Source organism: Aulonocara stuartgranti (genome assembly GCF_965226115.1).
Source record: "Aulonocara stuartgranti genome assembly, chromosome: 13".
In the NCBI taxonomy this organism is placed as follows: domain Eukaryota; kingdom Metazoa; phylum Chordata; class Actinopteri; order Cichliformes; family Cichlidae; genus Aulonocara; species Aulonocara stuartgranti.
This window is the reverse complement of record NC_138949.1, coordinates 27,712,009-27,733,630: the sequence shown is the minus strand read 5'-3', so window position 1 is coordinate 27,733,630 and position 21,622 is coordinate 27,712,009. Positions and strand designations below refer to the sequence as shown.

Sequence of the window (21,622 nt, the reverse complement as noted above, 5' to 3'; positions counted from 1 at the left end):
AATTATTGTGGTTATAAAGTAATATTCATTATATAATTAGTAATATTAATTTCAAGTTCGATCAGATCTTTGCATTACTTCCAAGCAGTCAAACATAAAAATGTGAGCAGTCGTTTTAAAAAAAAAAAAGTACAGTAGTTTTGCCAAAAACATCTCACCAATTGCAGCAGATGAAAATATTGAAATGTCTTCAGATAAGACAAGTCCTGATATTTTCCACTGAAAATGAAGCAAAACCTACAGAATTAAAAACATGTCAATTCTTTTATATAAGCTGACAAATCTCAGGGTAAGATAGACTCTTGGGCTAAAACAACAAAACAAAAAAGAAAAAAACTTATCAGCTAAAACATTAAAATAATCTACGTAGTATCGTGTGAGTCCTCCTCGTGGCACCAAAACAGCTTTGACTTGTTAGGGGATGGACCAGGATCTGTGGGGGTGTCTTGTGGTGTCTGGCACTGGGACACTGGCAGCGGATCTGTTGGGTCTTGTGGGTTACAGCGTAGAGCTTCTATAGATCAGGGTTGTTCTGGCATATCTTGTAGATGCCCAACTGGATAGAAATCTGGGGAGTTTGGAAGGCAAGTCTACCTGTCTGTCAGATTGCTCCTGATCATTTTCTTTTATAATAAACGGGGGCACAGGGACCAGCTGGGAATGCTTCATGTCCCATGACGAGGTGCTAAAAAACCCTAGGATTTCCCAGCAGCATAGTGAATTTTCACTTTGATAGTGGTTTTATTGTTGTGCCTGAGTGATGTTAAAAGTTCAGCCATATAAGTGTGTCACTGTACTTTACATACTGAAACATGTGTAACTGCAGTACTTTATAGTGCTACGTGGGCAGCTCATTTATCACAAATTGTAGCTTCACATGTTTGATGTGGCAGAGGTTTACACCGCATGCCCCTCCTGACACAACCCCTAAAGGGATTTAGGTCTCTGACTGGAATTGAACCAGCAATCTTTTGTTGGCTTCACTTGGACGTGGAACAGTGTCAGTGGTGCCTTTTGAAATAACAGCATTTGTTGTTTGGTTAAATGTTTTAAAAGACTCTCCAAGAAGATTCAGTATAATTCTAGTGTTTTATTTGTATTAAATGTATTTTACTTGGCACTATTCAGCTATCTATTAACTGTTCCCCAGTAGTTTATGGATGCAGTTTGCTAAACAAGCTTGTTAGTGATAATATAGTAGCCCATCCTCTCAAAAGAGAGTTTCCACTCATGTGGGAAAAAAGGGGGAGAAACCTGAAGGATAAGGGAGAACGTCCCCAGGCAGCAAAGACGGTGGGAGAGCGATTTGAGCACTTCCTGATGGTAAGGGAAGCCTCCTGGCCTGAGGCAATATGAAGCTGGACTGCATGGGGCCTCTTGCTATGTGATCCAGGAGAAAGTCAACAGCTTAGTTTTCCTATCGCTATGTGGCAGGACCCCGGGTCAACAGGAACACAGGCAGTGTAAGAGATAGAACCAAGGAGGCCTAATATAATTTTCGTGTGTGAGCAGTATGTGCATGTGTATATAAGGTTTTAGGGTGTAAATCCTACATACTAATAGCCTCTATGTGGACAAGTCAATGTGTGTAGGACACCAAAATACGCAGAGCCAATAATCTGTGTGTCAGGAGGCAGCAAAAAGCCCTTCTTTATATATAAGGAAATCGCATACGTCCCAAAAACAAGGCAAATGCAACTTATCTTAAACACAAACAGACATCCAATATAAACACTATTTACCTGGCTCTCCTTTATCGTAGTACTGATAGGTGCCAATATCTGTATCTGTGGGGCAAGAGAGGGAGAAAGAGAGAGAGAGAGAGATGAACATCTAGCTGTCAGGGAAAAGCAGAAGACAGATCAGCAATTTCGCACCGTGGGATAAACAATCGCTATCAGCCAGTGGCCTGTCCCGTCTGCCAGCACCACAGTTTAGATAAGACCCTGTGAGGGAGAAGGAGGAGGTGGTAGGGTGGGCTGGGGGGGGTCCGAGCCAATATAGAAGGGGGGCTGAGGGGTATTAGTAAAGACAGGAGTGTGCCTTCACCCATCCCACCTAAGGGACAAACACTGATTTACACACATGCAACATATACATTTAAAAAAAGCAGATAAAGAGTCTGTGGACAGCTACAGAAACGTATGACCGACATACACAGGGCATGCAACAAGCACAAAAACACACACACACCCACATATATGCGCACAGATAAATATACACACATACGCACACAAACTGCTGAGCTGAGACTTTTTCTGTGAGAGTTATTCCTGCAGGCCCCAAAACCATAAGCAGCCAGCTTCAGATTCGCACAACACATCGTTTCTTTATCGCTCCACTACTCTTGCTGCCTCTGCTGCTGCTCCTGAGGCCAGGTCACACTAATACAACAGGAGGGCTGATGGCAGACACACAAACACATACAGACAGACAAACAAACACATATACCACACATACCGTATGGGAAACATATGCAAAAATTGCTTGGTTTTAAAAATTAGGACAGATTCAGTCTTGCAAATGCCTCTCACTGAAAACCCACAGCCTTAAGTAACAGTTTAGGGTTGCTTTCTGACAGACATAATATGATCTAGATTAAACAATGACTAAGATGTCCTCAAATCACGTGGATCTGTGTTTTGAAAGAAAAACCTTTCGTGATCCATTTGTGTCACGGGAAATTCATGATTTATACTTTTGCATTTTATCCAAGTACAGCAAAAAATGTAGTCGCTATAAATGCACAGGAGAAAATCTTACTAAATACACCAATCACAGTCATTGCAGACGCATTTATGCAATGTGCACAGTGGCACAAGTTACAGCGTAGGGTTTCGGAAGACATTATTGCACACCTACAGCACATATTTAACACAGATGATGCAAGGAAAGATTTGTTTACCAAGAGACACCTGAAGTCCTGTCGCATATCCAGACGAACACATTATTAAAGTTCGAGTTGTTCAAAGTCGATCACCACATTTTACCTTACTTTTAATTATATCCTGTAATCGTATAATTTAATAGTATCCTGCTTAAGTGGGCAAAATGTCAAATAATGGTTAGCGTACAAAATCAGAGAAAAGTAACTACATGTCGGGTCTATGCAGGCTGCAACTGTTATGGTTTGCCTGTTCAGCACTTTTTTGCCACAGCTGTTTAATTTATCAGTGACAGAACAACAATCATTGCCTCAGTATAAAGGATAATAATCATAGCATCAGTATAAGGACTTACAAAAGTCAGCAAATTCCTGGAGGGAGACTGCTAAAACTATTGGAATTGATGTGAGGGAAAGAAAGAAGTGAAAAAACTACAGAGACAAATATTTCTGCCCCTAAAAAAACAAAACTGACCACAACAAAGACCGGGGACACAGGAGGGTAAAAAAAAGTCCTATCTTCTATTTCGTTCTATTTCTTTCAACCCGAGGTGTCAACCCGCTGACACCTCGTAAAAAAACATCAGGACATGACGACTTTGTGATTAGCACCACTTGATGCACCAACACAAGAAATAATTACGGACACACGGAAATCAAAATCAGGCCTTTTGGTTCCCAAGCAGCAATTAAGCACAAGTAACAGAAAGATTGTAAGCTTGCTTCCTTTTTTGTCTACAATTAAGGAATTAAAAGGCTTCATACGGGAATTTTTTGTTATGCAAAATTCTCGGTTTTTCCACATAAGGACACAAACCCCAATTAATTCTGTGTTGATGTCCTCATGTGGCAGTCTCTAGATCAAATCAGCATCCTTATTTAAAATCTGTTGACTTCTGTTGAGGTCCCCCTGTGCAAAAGTAGTCGAGCTGTGCAATGCTGTCAGCGGTTATTAAAAATGTGATTAGCACATGCAGAACACATACACACACACAGCATTTCACAGCACTGTACTGCTTTTCTAAGTTCTATACTTTTGTTTCTGAGGTAGGCGTATATGATGTAAGAAAGGTGGTGATAGGGAGCGTCACACCTCAGCGACCAGGTCTCTTCCCTCAGATGGATCTATCCACGTTTTCTCAGATAGCAGAAAACACACACAGCGGGGAGAAAAAAATAACAAACAAATAAGGATATGTCACTGTCACCTATGATAAACACCCTCCCGTACCTCTGTGTGTACACATAGGCTGATACACACACACACACACACACACACACACACACACACACACACACACACACACACACACACACACACACACACACACACACACACACACAGCCTCAGAGAGACACTATCTTCGCCTGAAGCTCAGCAGACTGTGAAAGACAAGACAGAAAGGAAGGGAAGAGAAAACAAGAAAATGGAGAAACGAGATGGACTGATAGGTGAAGAGTAGGGTACCTCACAAAAACTACCAGAAAAGTAAAACTTAGACCACACTTGGCCCAACAAGGCAGTTTCTCAATGTCAATAGTTTTCAGGTCTTGTACAGCACTGTTTGGAAAAAGCTTCTCAAAGCCAGATGACTCTTTTTAGTTAGCTTTTGTTTCATTTATTTGTATTTTTAAACTAGCGACCTTGTAGTGGGAAAGGCATTTTAGCAAAATAGGAAGAAGGGAGGCTAGAAAGTGGATAAGATATTAAATCTTTCCTTGTCAACAAATCTGGAATCCTTGGCCAACACATGGATGTCTTCCTGGTTTCTGTAACTGCTTGTGTTCAAAAAAGGTAAAAACAATATAAAGAATTTAAGGTATGATGCAATAAACACTGAAATCAGGAGAAAGTGCAAACAGATTCATTGAAAAATGATGTGAAGTGAAAGTCAGATTGCAAAAGTAGATCTAAGTACTTAGAAAGTGCATCAACAAAGTGAGTGATGACAGAAAGAGCCAGAACAAGGCAGAGGGAGAAAGAGGAAAGGAGGGAATCCAGGAGAGAGGGGAGGGAGATTGAACATGTTGATAAGTTGTACCTTTAACTTGAAGTGAGCCCTTAGTGGACCACAAGTGCAGCTCAGCCAGGCAGAACGCCATCTGATGGAGGTGCGTAACCCAAGTCTGAGGAGAGGGACAAGTGAGAGAAAGAACAAATGAAGACGAAGAAGGGGCAGACCAAACACGACCACAGATAAATATCTTAATGAGGAGACATAATAGACAGGGCCATTTATGTCAAAGGGTCAAGCGAAGCATTGCATGTAGGGACACGGGCCTACAAATACAAATGCATACACTTTAATGACAACCAGAGATGAGGTGGTGTCCTTTTCCTTTTCAAAGTTTTTATTACTGATAGTGAAAAATAAAAGAGGGAAGGACATGAAGCAGTGGGTGGAGTGGGTGGTAGAATATGCATACAGGAGAAAAGAGATACAGGAGTTTTTGGGTTTGTTTGTTTTTTTTCTCAATTCAAGCGCACCGTTATACCAGCAATCTAGCACTGCATTTAGATGAAGCAATGAATGATTTAGCCCATATTAATTAGTAGAACAGCGAATAAGATGCATTAACAAATACCTGCACTGACTAACCAGAACATGAGTGATGCAGTACCTTACCCTGCTCACGATCACTCACAAACCCCAGGTTATTGCTCAGAAAAAACAAATGTAATCTTGACCTTAAACTCAGTGTAAGTGAAAACTAATTACATGATCAATGTGGCCAAATTCCACTAAAATCTGTACAATACTCTAGGAGGTGGTGCAATTCTTGTGAAAGTAGAAAAGTGCCTGTAAGCTTGACCTTGAACACACGTGAAGACTCGTTAGGTGATCAATGTGCACTTGTCTGATTAAATTCTGAAAATGTTGTAGCAGAAGTGATTCTTTTTAATTGTGGACAGATGGACGAATGGCTGTGGCATAAGTGCATCCTGGCACACAGGCCCAGTGGGGCCCTGGTAGGCTTGCAATGTGCTTGTGAAGTTTAATTCAGATAATACAGTATGCCAAGACAAAAGTAGAGAGAAAAAAAACTTTCAGTGGTGTCACACAAAAATATTATCAAGATCAACATATAATCAGAGTATGGCACAGCACTGCAGCCAGATTAACATTTAAAAATAGGAAATGTAACAGTGTAATCAGATTTTCCTATTATGTCTGTATTAGTGGTATGAGTGCTAGTAGTCGATTATCAGGAGTAGGAGTAATGGCAAGGTGTTATTTAAAAAACACATGACAAATACCTGCATGCAGGACAAAACTCTTCTGGAGGCAAACCTTCCTGCTACACCTGAAGTACTGGTAAGATGGAATAACTGCAACTAATTAATATGAACATACCAAAAAGACAGACGTGTGCATGAACTCAGACTGACACCGAAACAAGGTCACAAGCGGTGATGCTTGCGCATTCATTCACACATCACTGAGGACTGAAGGACGAACACTTTGGGGCTGACAGCTCAGACAAACCAGTCAGCATTCCAGATTCACAGCCTCTGCTTTCCTTCTTTATTACACACTTTATTCTCCAGGCAGTTTCCATTGCTACCTTAAAGGGTTGAGCTGTGGCTGTCTTCTCATGCCCTTTGTTTGGTGTCCCCCTGTACTACTGTTGTTGACTGGTTTTTAGTCAGACTGTATAAACAATAACCAAACTGCTGTGATGTTTCGGAAATAAATAAAAAAAACATTTCTCAGCGGAATAATAAAATCACAAGTGCTATCACTACTGCTCTGAGGGTCGCAGTTATTAGTTGTTGCCATCAAGGGAGTTGAAATGTCTGAAAGGCACAAATGAAAAGCTTTCCCTGTTAGTTACTCCCTATTGATTGTTCACTCTCATGCTCTTTATGCTTCTTGTAACGCTGCATACTGTCCTAAACTTAAGGAACGGAGATGCACATAGTCAGGCTGAGAGCAAAGCAAAGAATAAACTAATGGAAACATAAATGATATAAATGCACTCAGCTGAAATGAGGACTAATATTTATCTAGACAGTGAGGCTTTGGTTTTCTCCCGCAAAGGAAAATTACCAGAACTGCAATAAAAATATTTCTCCACCAGCTCTGTTTGAGTGGGGGTTTAATTTACTCAAGCATAAAATACATTTTTAATCAAATTGCCAAGAATAAAAGGAATATGCATGGACCTCTGTTAAGTAAGGTAACATAGACTCATTGCTTTAAATATATGCAGACCAAATGTGCTTATGTGTGAACATTTGTGCTCACAAAAATTCCATTTTGAGCCTGGACAAAATCCTGCTTTACATGTCATATTGTAGGGTTTTTACATAAGATATGAAGCACCCTGAAGTGACTGTTGTTGTGAACTGATGTTAAGTAAATAAAATAAAATTGAGGAGAGTTAAATATGCACTTATTAAAAAGCCTAGGAGAGATTTGATTACATGTACTACTGCCCCAATCTATGAGACTAAAATCCAACCAGGGATGAACTCAGATTAGCCCACAGATAAATGTTGATGCTCCTCACAGGACAGTGCAGGATCTCTGTATAGTTTGTATGTTTCACAGCATTGCTGTGTTAGCCATTAACTCCTCTATCTGTGCAGTTAATGCTCTCCGCCTTTCCCTCTCTCTTATTTTCTGTAGTTAATGCTGAGAGGGGACTCTCTCTTATCTTTGCCCTCTTGGTCCTCTTGGTGTGGGGAGAAAAAAAAAAATCCCATTTTGCCACTCAACTCCCAAAACTACAAGTTCCAACAAAAATACACGTAGATAACACAGGGCTAGCATGGCACAGTGGTGATGGTGAAACGAGTTTACTGACATAAGAGGATTCTTTCATCCTCCCCTAACCAGCTTTTTTTTTCTTAAGAGGAAGTCAGCTCTTTTGGACTGAAAACCTAATTTCAGACAGCTTTCATTCTGTTATTGCCAGTCTGGCTAGCCTAAAGGTTCTGTTTTGAGGAGATGTCTGGGTCTCTGGAAATAGAGGAAACAAGGAGACTGATGGGGATACAGAAAATGAGAGCACAAATAGGGGAGTTTGTACTGGACAAAAATTAGCCCTGTGGTCACATATGTATCTGAGCAGTTGGGCAGGATAAAGCAACTGAGGGTGAGATCGTTCACACTAGGTATATGAGGAGACATATACTGCATTGCCAAAAGTATTCAATCACCCATTCAAATACTAAGTTCAAGTGCTCAAATCACTTCTTTGGGCACAGGTGTATAAAATCAAGCACATAGGCATGCAAACTGCTTCTACAAACATTTGTGAAAGAATGAGTCGTTCTTAGGAGTTCAGTGAATTCCAGTGTGGTGACAGGATCCCACCTGTGCAACAAGTACAGTCATGAATCTTTCTCACTACTAAATAATCCAAAGTCAACTGAAGTAGAAGTAGAAGTGATTAGGAACGACAGCAACTCAGCCATGACGTGGCAGGCCTCGTAAAATCAGAGAGTGGGTCAGAGGATGGTGAGACACATAGTGCGCAGGGGTCTCCAACTTTCTGCAGAGTCAATCACTACAGACCTCCAAACTTCATGTGATGTTCAGACTAGCTCAAGAACCACTGTGTGATTTTGGGTTTTTTTTTTTTTACAAGTTAGGCTCAGTCCCTTAGATCCAGTGAAATAAAATCTTAAGGTTTCAGCATACCAAGACATTTTGGACAACTTTGTGTCTTCTCATCCAACATCAGTGTCTGACTTCACAGATGTGGTTCTGAAAGAATGATCAAAAATTCCCATAAACACATTTCAAAACCTTCTGGAAAGCCTTCCCAGAATGTTTGAAGCTGTAATAGCTCCAAAGGCTGAGTGGACATCCTATTAAGAATAGGATGTCACCCAAAGCAGTATAGTACAGCGGTCCCCAACCCCCGGGCCATGGACCGGTACCGTTCCCTGAGTCGTTTGGTACCGGGCCGTGAGAGTTTAAGCTCCGGTGTGAAATTTATGGTTTTCAGGGTTTTTATCGTTAACTTGGTTTCCCTGGGTCTTTTCCCATGTTGTAGTTGTGCGTCTTATTTTGAAAGAAATATTTACGCATTACCATAGCGACCAGAGTGCATTAAGGGGCAGAGAGGAGGATGTTACTCTCAATGTTGTTGGCGCATTTCAGGAAGACGCTGCTAATAAAGTTACACAAACGAATTCGTGTTTATTATTATATTTATAAAACACCAGTTTTTGTCTTGGTTGTAACATTTTATTTTGTTGCATTTATCCACGACACCTTAAAGGCTGGTCTATGAAAATACTGTTTGACATTAAATCAAATAAATCAAATAAAGGTTTGAGAGAAGAGCTTGATAAAAAAAAGAAAAAAGCAAAATGATTAAAAAAAAAAAAGTCTATTCGCTTTTGTTTATTATTAAAGTTCTGGTCATTAAAAAAAGTCAATGACTGAGTTCCGTATAAATGTTTACTATGCGCATCATATTTTAATTTGGTTATTTAAAGTGTAGTGCTTTGCTTAATTCATCTATGTTAGAAAATCATTTGAATTTTTGTTTCATGATGGCATAATTTGATGACAAAATATTGAAAAATTATTAAACAGAACCATTTGTGCTTTTTAAATATCAAATGCTAAATCAATGCATTACTCTGCATGAAGTTTCCTTGTTTGTTTGTTACAGTGACTGGTGCACCTAAAGACTTCAACATTTGCATACATATAGTACATAGACAAACAAGTGCACGCACACACACTCGCACAGTACTGCCCAGGTCCTGGACAGCTGCCACACACATTCTGGTTTCTGGCTGGGGTTGCTGTGGGTTACCTGTCCCCCTGCAGAGCTTTGTGGGGGTGTACAGAGGCGCTAGGTGAGGGGTTGGAGGGGGTCTAGGTTATTGTACCCCATCTTTACACTAGTAAAGAGACTGCTTTAACATCAAAGGGTGGGGAGGGAAAACATACGACTCCCCTTTCAAAGACAGTCCACAGGAACTACGACCTTGCCTGCTCTCTGCATCTCTTCTCTACTCTCCTTTCACTGTCCCCTCTGGGTGGTTACTGAGTGTATGAACAGTTATGTGTGTGTGAGAGACAGAGAGACCGAAAGTGTCTTTGTAAGTGTGTACTTCGATATGTGTGCATGTGTCTGTGACAGACACATCGGCATGGCTGAGAGTGTTTTAACCTTGTGAGTCTGTTTGTATGTAATGGCAAAATTAAGTCCTGGAACACTAGTAGCAGCGACCTAAAAGGTGGTTTTGAGCACTTTAGAAGATGTTATAGGTTTTCTGGATCAAAATGTACCTTATAGTTAAATCAATGAGTGTGTGTGTGACCTTACTTATAGACTGTTGTTGTTATTTGATTAACAAAACTGTATCCTACGCCTGAGGAAATGAAACTCTTCTTAAATAAAACATTAACATTTTTTTATTGTAATCCTGGTATTCTTTTGGAGGAAAACACATTTCTTTGGATGACACCAAACATCCAACAAAGGATCCAACAAACAAAAAACACATATTGACCTCCATGCATGTGGAAAGATCTCAATTTTTTTGTGGGGCAATTTTCTTAACTTCTTGTTTACAATTACAATAATTAACCTCACTAACCTGCGTTGCTTTAAAGCTGCATTCTTTTTAATGGTCAGCAGAGGTGAACCTTTGGTGGTTGCACCAAAATGGCATGAAGTTCTGTTGTAGAGAAGTTCATGGCAACAACCCTCACCTCCCTTGCTCCCTTAGTAAAGTTTCCTGACAACCTTATGGGTTTAATTGCTAGTGTGATTTTAAATAAAACGTGAAGCTCATTTTGTAAATTATGGTAAGTGTTAAGAGCCAGGAAGAAGGATTAACCAATGTATGAGCGTCCAGATTCACAGTTTGAGCCACTGCTTGCTTATTAAATCTGGTTTCACAACACAAAAATGTTACACAAAATGCTCAAGGTCTCATAACAGGAATTCAGTAGCCATGTCTATTTCTAGACTGTCATTTCTAGACTGTCTATATTCACAAGAGATGTTAAAACTTTGCAATAAATCGAGAGTCTATTAAGGTTGTGGTCCAGATCTCAAGCCACTGCAATCAGAATGAGACTCAGTCGGTAAGCCTGCCTTCGTTTTGTGACATAACATCTCAAGAATCCTCTCCTACAGGTGTGTACTCTTGTTTTCTTCTCCCCCAAGCTTCTTTCTAACTGACAGATGAAAATGCCAGAGGCATTTCTGTCACCCGGTGCACTGGCCCCATCATTGCAAGAAGACTGATGTGATAAATTACGGGGTTAAAGAGCTGCCATGGGGTGACTGACACAAGGCCATCACAGCCTTGCCTCATTCCGCTGCCCTACAACACACACACACACAAACCTTCACTAAACATCACACACATACCGCAGTTCCCTTCTCACCTACCTGGCTCTGTGCGAATTTGTCTGTCACTTTCCCCCTCCTGTTTTCCTCATGTACCTTCACTTATCATCCCTCTACCTACTTGTCCCTTGTCTTTTATCTTTTCCCCCCCACACTTTCTAGTCTAGTTTTTCCGAGGTACCTCCTATTAGAAATGCATTAAGCTTTCTGACCCTGTCTGCAAGCGTTCACTCTCTTCCTGGCAATTTCGACTCACCTCATTCTTTGTCTTGTCGCTCTCAAAGGACACTGTTTCAAATTTTATGACTTTTTTTCCCCCACAAGTTTTATCTCCTACATACACCCTCAGCTGCTGGCTTGTTTTGTTTAGGCTCTTGGAGAGAAACTTGGCAAACATGAAGAACATACAAAGACAGACCAAAAGGTACACATCCAGAGAAAGATAGTTGGGGTAGTGGGGCAGTGTGTAAATACAGTATTTTCAAACCCAAGGTCAGAGTTTCTGTCAAGTCTCAGTCACTGACTGCATCGACACCCGCACTCATGTATTCAGCGGACACACTCAGGCACTCAGATCAGTCCTACGTTGTGTACACTCCAATCTCTCAAATTTCTGATACGTGAACTCACACAGCACTCCAGAACATGCGTATGCATGGAAAGGGATATATATTATGGTTGGCGCATATTCTCCTATCTTTTGATTCCTAAGGAAATGTACACATGCATATATTTGCATACATATGAAAGGATGCACAAAGACTCACATGAGCTCTTATCTTCACCATACCCTTGAGGTGCAAGGCCTCAAGCTCTCAGTGTTGTACCAAAGTAAAGGAAGGAGGGCAGAATTTGAAACCAATGTGTTTATATAATAATGATAACAATGAGCACAAAACAAAGAATGCAAGCAGTCAAAGAGCTCGAATGTACACACTATTACATGCCCATATACAGAAGGGATGGAGATAAGATGATGGACGAGTCTTGTGCAAACTTTTATGAAAAGTCGCTATGATAGCAGCTCCCAACCGAGCCTATCCCTGCTGTCAAAGGGCGAAAGGAGAGGTACACCCTGGACAGGTTGACAGTCTATACAGTCTAAAAACAGGCATAATATTTATTTCTCCATGAGTATGCACGAGGTGACAGTAGGCTGACTAGTTATGGGTGAGAGGAAAGAGAGGAGAGCAGAGAGAGAAAGGACAAAAACTGACTATGGAAGAAATAGAGTTTAATAATAAGTAATAATTAAAAGCAGAATGGTATGTAAACAGATAGTAAGTGGAAAAGGTGACTGAAGAAGAAATGCTCAGTACATCATGGGAAGCCACACAGCAGCTAAACCTATCCGAGCACAATCCAGAGAGGGTTCAGTCACCTGATCCTGCCCTAACTATAAGCTTTATCAGAAAGGAAAGCTTTAAGCCTAATCTTAAAAGTAGAGACAGTGTCTGTCTCCCAAATCTGAACTTAGACCTGGTTTCATAGCTAATTGTAGACCAATTTCTTAACTACCTTTTTTATTTCAGTTCAGTTAAGTAAAACACTTAATAATGGAGCCAAGTTCCATAGTTAAGGTTTAATCACTGCTACCTTAAAAGCCTCAGAGCCCCACCTCTGAATAGTCATAAAACACTTTACTAACCAACTGATACCTCCATGGTGGCTACATCCATCTTTTATAACTTATATGGTGGCGTAATAAATATTATAGCCTTTAGTTGTTACTGTTGGGCCCCAGGGCTCTAGTCATATTCTTGTCAGCATATCTGTCCTACCAGTCTTTCAAACACTCTAGTTCTGAGGTTTCATTAAAGACCTAAGGCATTACAGAACTCCACCCACTGAGGGGAGATAAAGAGGGGACAAAGTGAAGGGTGTGAAGCCTTGTGGCGAATGTATGTACTTAACCATGCACCAACAACCACAAGTACAGTGTATGTTCTCAGCTGTCCCATTACAAGAAAGACGGTTTGACAGAGAAGAGCAGAGAGTGGGCAAAGTGGCGCCAGGCAGCAGGCTGGAAACCTTTTATACAGAGTCCCACAGGAGCCCATTGAACTGTCAGCAGAAGAAGAATAGAAGTGATGGACAGCTGGAACAAAATGATGCAAAGGTAATACTATTCAAAACAGGCGGCAGGTACAGTAGCTCTGCATGAATCCGAATATCTGTCCATTTTTTGGAAAACGAATCATTACATGACCTCTGGGCAACGACACTGTCAAGAGGGTTTGTGTCTAGAAGCACATGTCTACTGTTGTGCGCAGAAGAAACCAGGTGATCGCTTGAAGCACTAGTTCAGGTTTGGAGGGCGTGAGGAGGTGAGGTGAGGAGTTGAAAAGTTCAGAGGGAAACAAAGTGGAGACGCACACAAATATACAAAAAAAGAATAAAAAAAATTAAGTATATTAGTCAGTGGAAAAAAGGGAAAAAAAAACCACTGTTAACTCTGTGTTAGGAACTATAAATGAGGCTTACCATGTGCAAACAGAGCCTTAAATAACGAGCAGTATGGAGTATGATATTTCTTGGCTGGGCTGTTATGAAACCTTTTTGCTTTCATAACAGGCTTTTTGGGGGAAATGACTCGCATCATCCAACTGTCATCTTTGGCATTAAAGAATTTTACCTTCAAGGGCTTTGAACCTCTCCGTATCAACACTTGAGAATAGCCAGATAAAATACAACCACAGGAGAAAAATCTGAGTGATGAAAACAGTTTTTAGGAAGTTATGAGGGTTAGTGGTCCCATGATCTTCACTTCTATTTTAACAACATAAAAGATAGCAAAGGAAAATGCCACATCTTGTGATATGACAAGTTAAGGTGGAGAGAAAAAGGCATCTTTGCATGGGACATGAATATCAGCCACTTAGGAGTCTTATGAGATCTACAACTCAAGATTTACATTTCTGTTTGTGGAGGCCCTAATCTGCCAACTATAGATTTCTTTAATAATTTTTTTTTAAGACATGTTACAACGACTTTTACATAAGTGGCCACTAAGCAATTATTTCACAAGGTATGCATTTCTAATTTCGAAGCCAAAGAGGACATGTTTTTTTTTCTTGTCTTTATCAGCTGTTTCCTCATGTGCACATCTATTTTTATAGGCATTTGAAAATATTTGTTTTTTGATTTATATTTTATCCTCCCTTTTCTTTTTTGTTATGATTTGCAAAAGATTGAGAGACTGTTAAATAATATAAACAAAAATAAAATACAGACAAAATCTTTCTCCTTACACAATCTTTCGGACTCTCTGTGTGCCTGTGCTTTTGTGTGTAAGTACAAGAAAAGGAGGGAAAGGACAAGAACGGGGAGACAGAAAGATGTGTGGAGGCTCTTCTAAGCACACGCGTAAACATCATTAGAGGAGGTAATGGAGGGAGGAAGGTGGGAATGAGGGGAAAACCTTTTTTCCAGCAGAGGTATTTACCCAACGCCTGGAGCAGAAACACAAACAAGTACCAGTAATGACTAAGAGTGGTGATGAGAGACAGAGAGAAAGAGATGTTTGGTGGAAAATGTGCAACTGATTGGGCAGAAAATGTGGTCTCCCAGCAAAAGAGAGTGAGACTTCCACCTTGAAGCCAATAAAATGTTTGAACAAGCAAAAATTTCTACATTTAGCCAGGATTAAAAAAAACTTGATGGTGGTGGTCTTTCATTCCTGTTCAGCTAATAGTTCTAATCCAGGCAAGTGTTTCACTAAAAGCTGAGTGTTCTGCCCTAAAGCAACACCTAAGGCCAGGAAAGGCAATACTTCCAAACCACCGGCACAATTGCTCGGCTTCAAAGAGATTCTCGGGGACTAGGAGCCTCTCTGGTGTCTGTCCCCTGTCACAGAGAAGGTGACGCATGTCACACTGACCGTGGTTTTGTTTATGTTGTTGGATTTTCTTCTTTTAAAGCTGTCTGGTGCCCCGTTGTTTGCCCCTCACCTTCTGACCATAAACAGCAAACACACAAACACACACACACATACACTAAATGTGCACAGACACATTCATAAAAACACAAAACATGCAGCTCAAACATGAAAAAGTGTCTTACTTTTTCATTCATTTATGAAGCAAATTACCTGCCCAAAATTATCAGTTAATAATAAAAAGTACACTCCTGCACATAGATGCAAATCCCTCTCATAATCAGGACACAGAAGATCATTCTTGCTTAAATATTAAGTTCTTAAGTATTAACATAAAGCCGACAGCAATGCTGGTAACCAGTACAATGTGCACTTCATAGTGATTGCCACAACTACACTACTGTAGAAATTATTTTGCTCCATATTGACATGATAATATCACCAGCTGCTGCAGATCTGTTGGCTGCACATCTATGATGTCAGTCCTCCCTGTCTACCCAAAGGTGCTCTGTTGTTACAGAGATTGGGTGGCTGTGGAGGCTTTTGGGGACTAGTTAACTTATTATCATGTTAAAAAACAAACAAAAAAAGTTGGGTACCCTGTGGTCATAAAGGGATGGACATGGTCAGCAACAATACTCAGGTATGCTGTGAACATTAAAGAGTGCCAAGAAATGATCCCCGACATCATAACATTTTCCATCTGGCACCAACAACCACTCAAAGTCACTTCAGTCACCTGTCTTCTTCATTCTCATGCTCACTTTAAACTTTAAAAGACCGCGTCCATGTGCCTAAATGCACAGACTTGTCGTCATCTAATTGGCTGACTAGATATTTGCGTTAACAAGTGTACATCCACTAATTAAAAGTGATTGGCCACTTAACTACTTTTTCTTCTCACACGCAGGTGTAAGCACCTTAATACCAGTAAGCACAAACCAATTTCAATACAGAGAAACTAGTTTTTGATTTGAATGGTCGATGTATAATGCACCTTTGCAAAGTTTCAAGACCAAGAAAGGCGTTAGCTTTGTTTTTGAGTCTGTGCGCACATCCAGAAAACATTGACCTTAGCTGAAACTTCCCTGTTGTGTACTTAACCACATATGCGCACTCAGGTACACACATACACACCTGTCAAGGTCTCAGGAAGACCAGGGCCTTTTAAGGTTGTTGTCAGAAGCACTGAGAGAGATAGACCGAGGCAAAATGAAAGGTCACAATGAACGTCCCCTAGACTTCTCAGCGGTCTTATTTCGCCGTCACACACTCACACACACGCTGTCTGTCACCTCCCAGACGAGGCCATGACACCTTGGACACCTCTCAGCAAGCAGTGCCTCCCTCTGTCCATCTGTCTTTCTGACAGGTTGACATGGCGCAGAGCGGTCGGACGTCGATGACACTCAGAGCAAGAGGTTTGTTCTCTTTGCTGTGACCTCAGAGATGGACACTGGTGTCCTATCTCTGTTCTCCCACCGCTGCCGTCAACTTAGAAGAGGAAATAAAATCCTTTCTCGCATCGACTCCCAACTCTTCTTCTCTTTAGCTGGCAGTTGTCTGTCATGAGCATCACTGCAGGGTCTATGTGGAGACTGCAATGAACATAATCTACAGATTAAAACCAATTCTATGACAGCAGCTGTAATAATCAAACTTTATTCAGCTTGTCCAATTCATAGATTCTGAAGGAATTTAGTCAAAGATGGTGTTAAAATCATATTTACCAAGTATTTGGTAAAGGAAAACAAATTGCCTGTGAAGTTTAACTATAAAATCTTGGCATAATGGTATGACCGAAGTCACGAAGGCCAACAAATCAACACAGTACTAATATAAATATGAAACAGCAGTAGGAAAAGTATAGGTCCTCATCAGTGGATTTCTTGCTGTTGTTTAGGTAACAGGAATATCACTTGAGTGGTTAATCAAACTTAACAATTTCATAAAAACTACAAATGAAAAAAGAATAACTTTTTAACCAAATATTTCTGAATATATAAAGAGTAACTAGGTTACTTTTTAAATGACCATGCTACCTAGCTTTTTTCTTAGACTATATATAGTACAGTTTGCCTTGACTTTAAAGGTGCCCAATAGAATCTAATGCTCTGGCGTCAACAGAAAAACAAAAATAATAGAAGAATACTACAAACTACCAGGTGTTGTGGAACTTCAACATTAGTTGCTACTGTGCAAACATAAGAAACATGCAAAGCCAAAGCAGAGTATAGCTGTCAAAAAGTCAAGAACAATAAACAGAAATGAGACAAAGTGAAAACTGCAGCAGGTAACGCTAAAGGTCTGCCAGCTATCTGCAGTCACTTCCAAGCAGTTAGGGGTGGGGTGCTATCTTTGGTTCTTTTCCAGGCAAGCATCTCTGGTGAAAGTGCCCATCCCCTGTCAAGCAATATAATGTTTTTGATATGAATCTATTCAATCTAATGAATCTAATCAGTAAGGATTATTTAGACCATAATCGAGCAGCCCTAAGTGGAAACCAGTTTCTTAATTTCTTTCTATACCTGTTCACCATTATCTGCTAGACGAAATGTTAAAATCTCCAAAAACTGCATGCATTTATGCATACGCATAAAAGCCATTACCTTGGTTACAAAGGGTTTGTATAATAAACAAAAACCCCAGGTAAAGTTTGGCCTTTGTATCGCTACGGTTTTCTGACGCATTTTCAGCTTTCCATCATTACAGAGTCTGATAATTTGCTGCCTGCAATAAAGAGGTCAGTGAAACTGGTGAGGAGGTTTAAAATCAGAGTACAAAATAAGACAACAGTGCACACACACACACACACACACACACACACACACACACACACACACACACACACACACACACACACACACACACACACACTTGGCTATTCTCCATCTGTCTGAGAGCCCAAGCATCCAGCCATGCGTAAAAACAGCACTGTCCTGCCCAACACTCCTCCAAGAGTACAGTCATTATGGGACTGAATGGCATGGCCTGCACCCCATGACACACATGCACACACACGCGTGCGCACGCACACACATTTCAGTGTTGTGTTCTTTTAGACTCATGACCTATCTTTACTTCCCTTTGACACACACATGGAGTCTTACAGGTTCAGTTATACTTCAAGCTCAGGTCCTCTACCTGAGGCCTGGGAGCTTTTATTTAAAGGGAAATTTTACAGCACTCATTTCTGTTGTACATGCAGGATCGTTGGGTCAAGTCATGTCTTGTCAGGCCCTGTATCCTGTTTCCATTGAGCTTGACAGTTAAGAGTAGCACAGGGGCTGAACAGGGCCCCGTGTTAAACACATTCACCCTGCAGTTAGCCCTGTCTGACTTCAAGAAAACAGCTCATCTTTCACATCAAACAGCTATACAAACTTTGACACACCTACAATTCAAAGTTTACCACAATTAGTTGAATAGCTACAGCTGACTGTCAACCATTTTTTCATCCTGTTTTAAACCCCCCCCCCAAAAACTTCATGTTTCCATTACCTATAATGCCATCTGTACATTTAGTAATTGCTCATCATTATGTGGGTAAGTTAAAAAGAACACTAGCAAAAGCCTTAAGTCTCAACTCCTTTAACAGTCTTTAACAAGTTGGACTTTTAACTACAGGGCCATTATTATTTGCATAAGTACAATTTAAGTATTTGCCATCATGCTCCTGGTAGACACCTATAATATAATACCCACTCACTAAGCAGCTAAATTATTGTCTAGATCAGGGGTGTCAAACTCAAATACACAGTGGGCCAAAATGCAAAACTGGAACAAAGTCGCGGGCTAACATTAATATTTATTGAAAAAAAAAAATCTTCCTCCAGATATAAGAATGAATCTTTTCTTATGGACTCAAACAAGTGTTGCTGAAAAACTGAATATGGAAAAAGCAAAGCTTAATACTAAACAATATATATATTAGCTGTATAATACCAGTAGGCCAGTTCTAATAGTAATTTGGTATGGCTTTGCAGGCCAAATATAATTAGGCTGGGCCAGAGTTTGACACTTATGGTCTAGATGTTCCATGTCACTCAAAAGCATCCAAAACACAAACCTTGCCATCCACAACTTTTCAGCTTTATGCGTGCCAGGCTAAAGAAAGGCTATATACGTACCCATGATTGGTAAAATAATTATACTATACTACTACTACTACTACTACTACTACTTCGCCTCCACTTTGTGTCACTACCAGTAATTTTACCTTTCATCATTTGAAGTCATCCAATGTCATGGACTTCCTGTGGCATATAAAAACCTAATAGATTTGCTTCAGCCAGTTTGCTTTACAGGTGAAGTCACAACTGTGATTGGTGGAAAGTGAAATTAGTCATTAGCTGTCCAATCAACTTAAAACCAGACTGAGTAAATACAATCCTATTTAAAATAATTATTTAACAGAATAAACAATATTTTTTTCGCTTTACTTGTGATTTTCCTTGAGGGGAAGATCAAAAGCTCTTTGAGGAGTGCCAATATTTTTCTACACTGTATGTGAAACAGTGCAGATGAATCATGTGACTGTGGAAACAAGTTTCCCAACGCCGTTCTCTATAATGTGTGACAGAACCTTCCCTTCACCCCCTTCTCTCCCATGCATGCCCATAGGCTTAACGTCGTCTGGGTGGGACGATCCCGCCGGCTCACTGTCGGCACGGCAACGAGTGCTATCCTGGCTAACATCTGCTGCACGACCCGGGGCCACTCAGAATGGGCCTTAATCCCCACACAGCCATGTTGTGGGGGAAAACATTCTTTCCTTTTAGAAAGAGCAGACAAACAGGGACAGGCGGTGTTGCTGGTAACCTGCAGGCAACTGGCCTCTTGGAAGGACCTGGAATGCTGTCGGTTACGTGGCCCCCAATTGTGCCACGGCCCATTATGGCTGTGCAGAGGGGTGTGACCGCCAGCATCGGCAGCAAGTTGCCATCGCTGGTCCAGTTGGATGGATTTGGATTTTGAAGTTAATGAAAGGTGGTGCGAGTGGGCTTGCTGGGGTGGGTCAGAGGGGGGTTTGTGAGCCAGACTTGTTATGCTAAAACAACAGTTGCATTGATAAAAACAAATGTGAACCACATTCCACTCTGTCCTCTCCTGTGCGAGCTTGCCACCACGTCAACTGGCTGTGGGTCCAGGATATTGTTGCTGCAGCATTTCTGGTCATCCTTCAGTGAGTTTTCCATGCGTTGGTTGCCGTCAACAGCAGAGAGAACAGGGAATAAGTTTTCAGTGAGGACCCAATGCACAACATGTGGCAGTTTAGTGCCCCCTTGTGGGCATGGTAAAGAGAAAAGGTGCTCTGGAAGCACATAAATACACCTACAGACACTTCTAGCAAGAATCATTCAAAGTCATAACACGACAAGTGAACAACTCTCCCCTCCGAAACAAGCCGAGCCATGATCCTTCATATTACTGTTTCTGATAAAAATCTTCTCTGAGGAAATGAAGACAGAGCCCCATCAATCAGTCCATCAATTGCTGTGAAATATGTATTTGTCTTAATATAGAGTTTGATTCCATCAAACCCATTTCACGGACCATTTCCTTATGCAAACACCTCTGGGAGAAAGAGGAAGGGAGATTGGCAGAGTGTGAGTGAGGCTTGCTCACAGGAAGAAACACACCTCTGAGGATGGCTCGGTGTGTGTACATTATGAGATTTAATTGAATAGTTCTGCATCAGTGCCAAAAAGTTACGTTAGTGTGTTTGCAGAGGTCTGTGTTCTTATTGATTGAGGGCTTAGTTGTTGTTTTTTTATATCATCATCATCATCATCATCATCACCATCATCATTTTCACAGCATGCCAACATAATCAGAGTGCTTCTCAGGTTTCAATCACAGACAGTGAAAGCAACCAGCTCAAGAAATATCAGTACATAGGTAAGCAAAGTTATGACAGTCTTGTATTTTTGATTAGTTTTGTTTTCAAGTCAGACCTTTCTGTAAGTTTCCACTTAAAGCTGTTTTGCCCATTTCAGTTTAGTTAGAAAATGTTTAGCTATAGCTCAGGGTTTTTTTTTAAGTTTTAGTCTAAATTATGCAAGAACTGACATTTGTCAGGGCAAGATTTAAGAACCTCAGAACAACACCTCAAACACACAAATTAGAAAATTATAGATGTTACTTTGTGGGTTAGATGAAGCCCAAAATTATGATCATTTTTGTTTTTGGGAGCGCATATGTGAGGATGGATGACTGCAGACCAAATCTAAAGGGAACAAATAAAGTAACCCAAACCTGAACATACATGTTTACTTATACCAAACATGTAGTTTAGTATGGTGACATTTCCTCTACATCTCATATTAGTTTTGCAAGTGCACCAAATCTTTAAAGTTGGGAGGGGGGTTTCTAAATATTTGTTTTGTATTAATTTCACATAAATCAAATGTTTTTACACACCGATTTAGCTTTTATTTGAAAATATATAGGCCCGGACCTACAGCAGTTCAGGTGCAGATAATGGGAGGGAAATATGAAGTTAACATAAATGATTTTTGTGTAGG

The 21,622-nt window shown here is 40.5% G+C and overlaps 1 protein-coding gene across 6 annotated transcripts in view; it reads right to left on the bottom strand.

Annotated features, from left to right (window-relative positions):
* wdpcp (WD repeat containing planar cell polarity effector) overlaps positions 1-21,622 on the bottom strand; it is an 83,894-nt gene that overhangs the window by 55,459 nt on the left and 6,813 nt on the right. For 2 of the 6 annotated variants that reach the window (XM_082556796.1, XM_082556797.1), the window contains exons 1-3: positions 2,234-2,394; positions 1,743-1,787; positions 159-219 (exon numbers count right to left, since the gene is read on the bottom strand). In XM_082556796.1, coding sequence (XP_082412922.1) covers positions 159-219; positions 1,743-1,787; positions 2,234-2,323 — 196 coding nt within the window. In that variant the 5' untranslated portion in view covers positions 2,324-2,394. Of the gene's footprint in view, positions 1-158; positions 220-1,742; positions 1,788-2,233; positions 2,395-4,926; positions 5,012-16,232; positions 16,320-21,622 lie in introns of those variants that run through there. The other 4 variants (XM_082556798.1, XM_082556800.1, XM_082556799.1 and 1 more) reach the window with 3 other exon arrangements.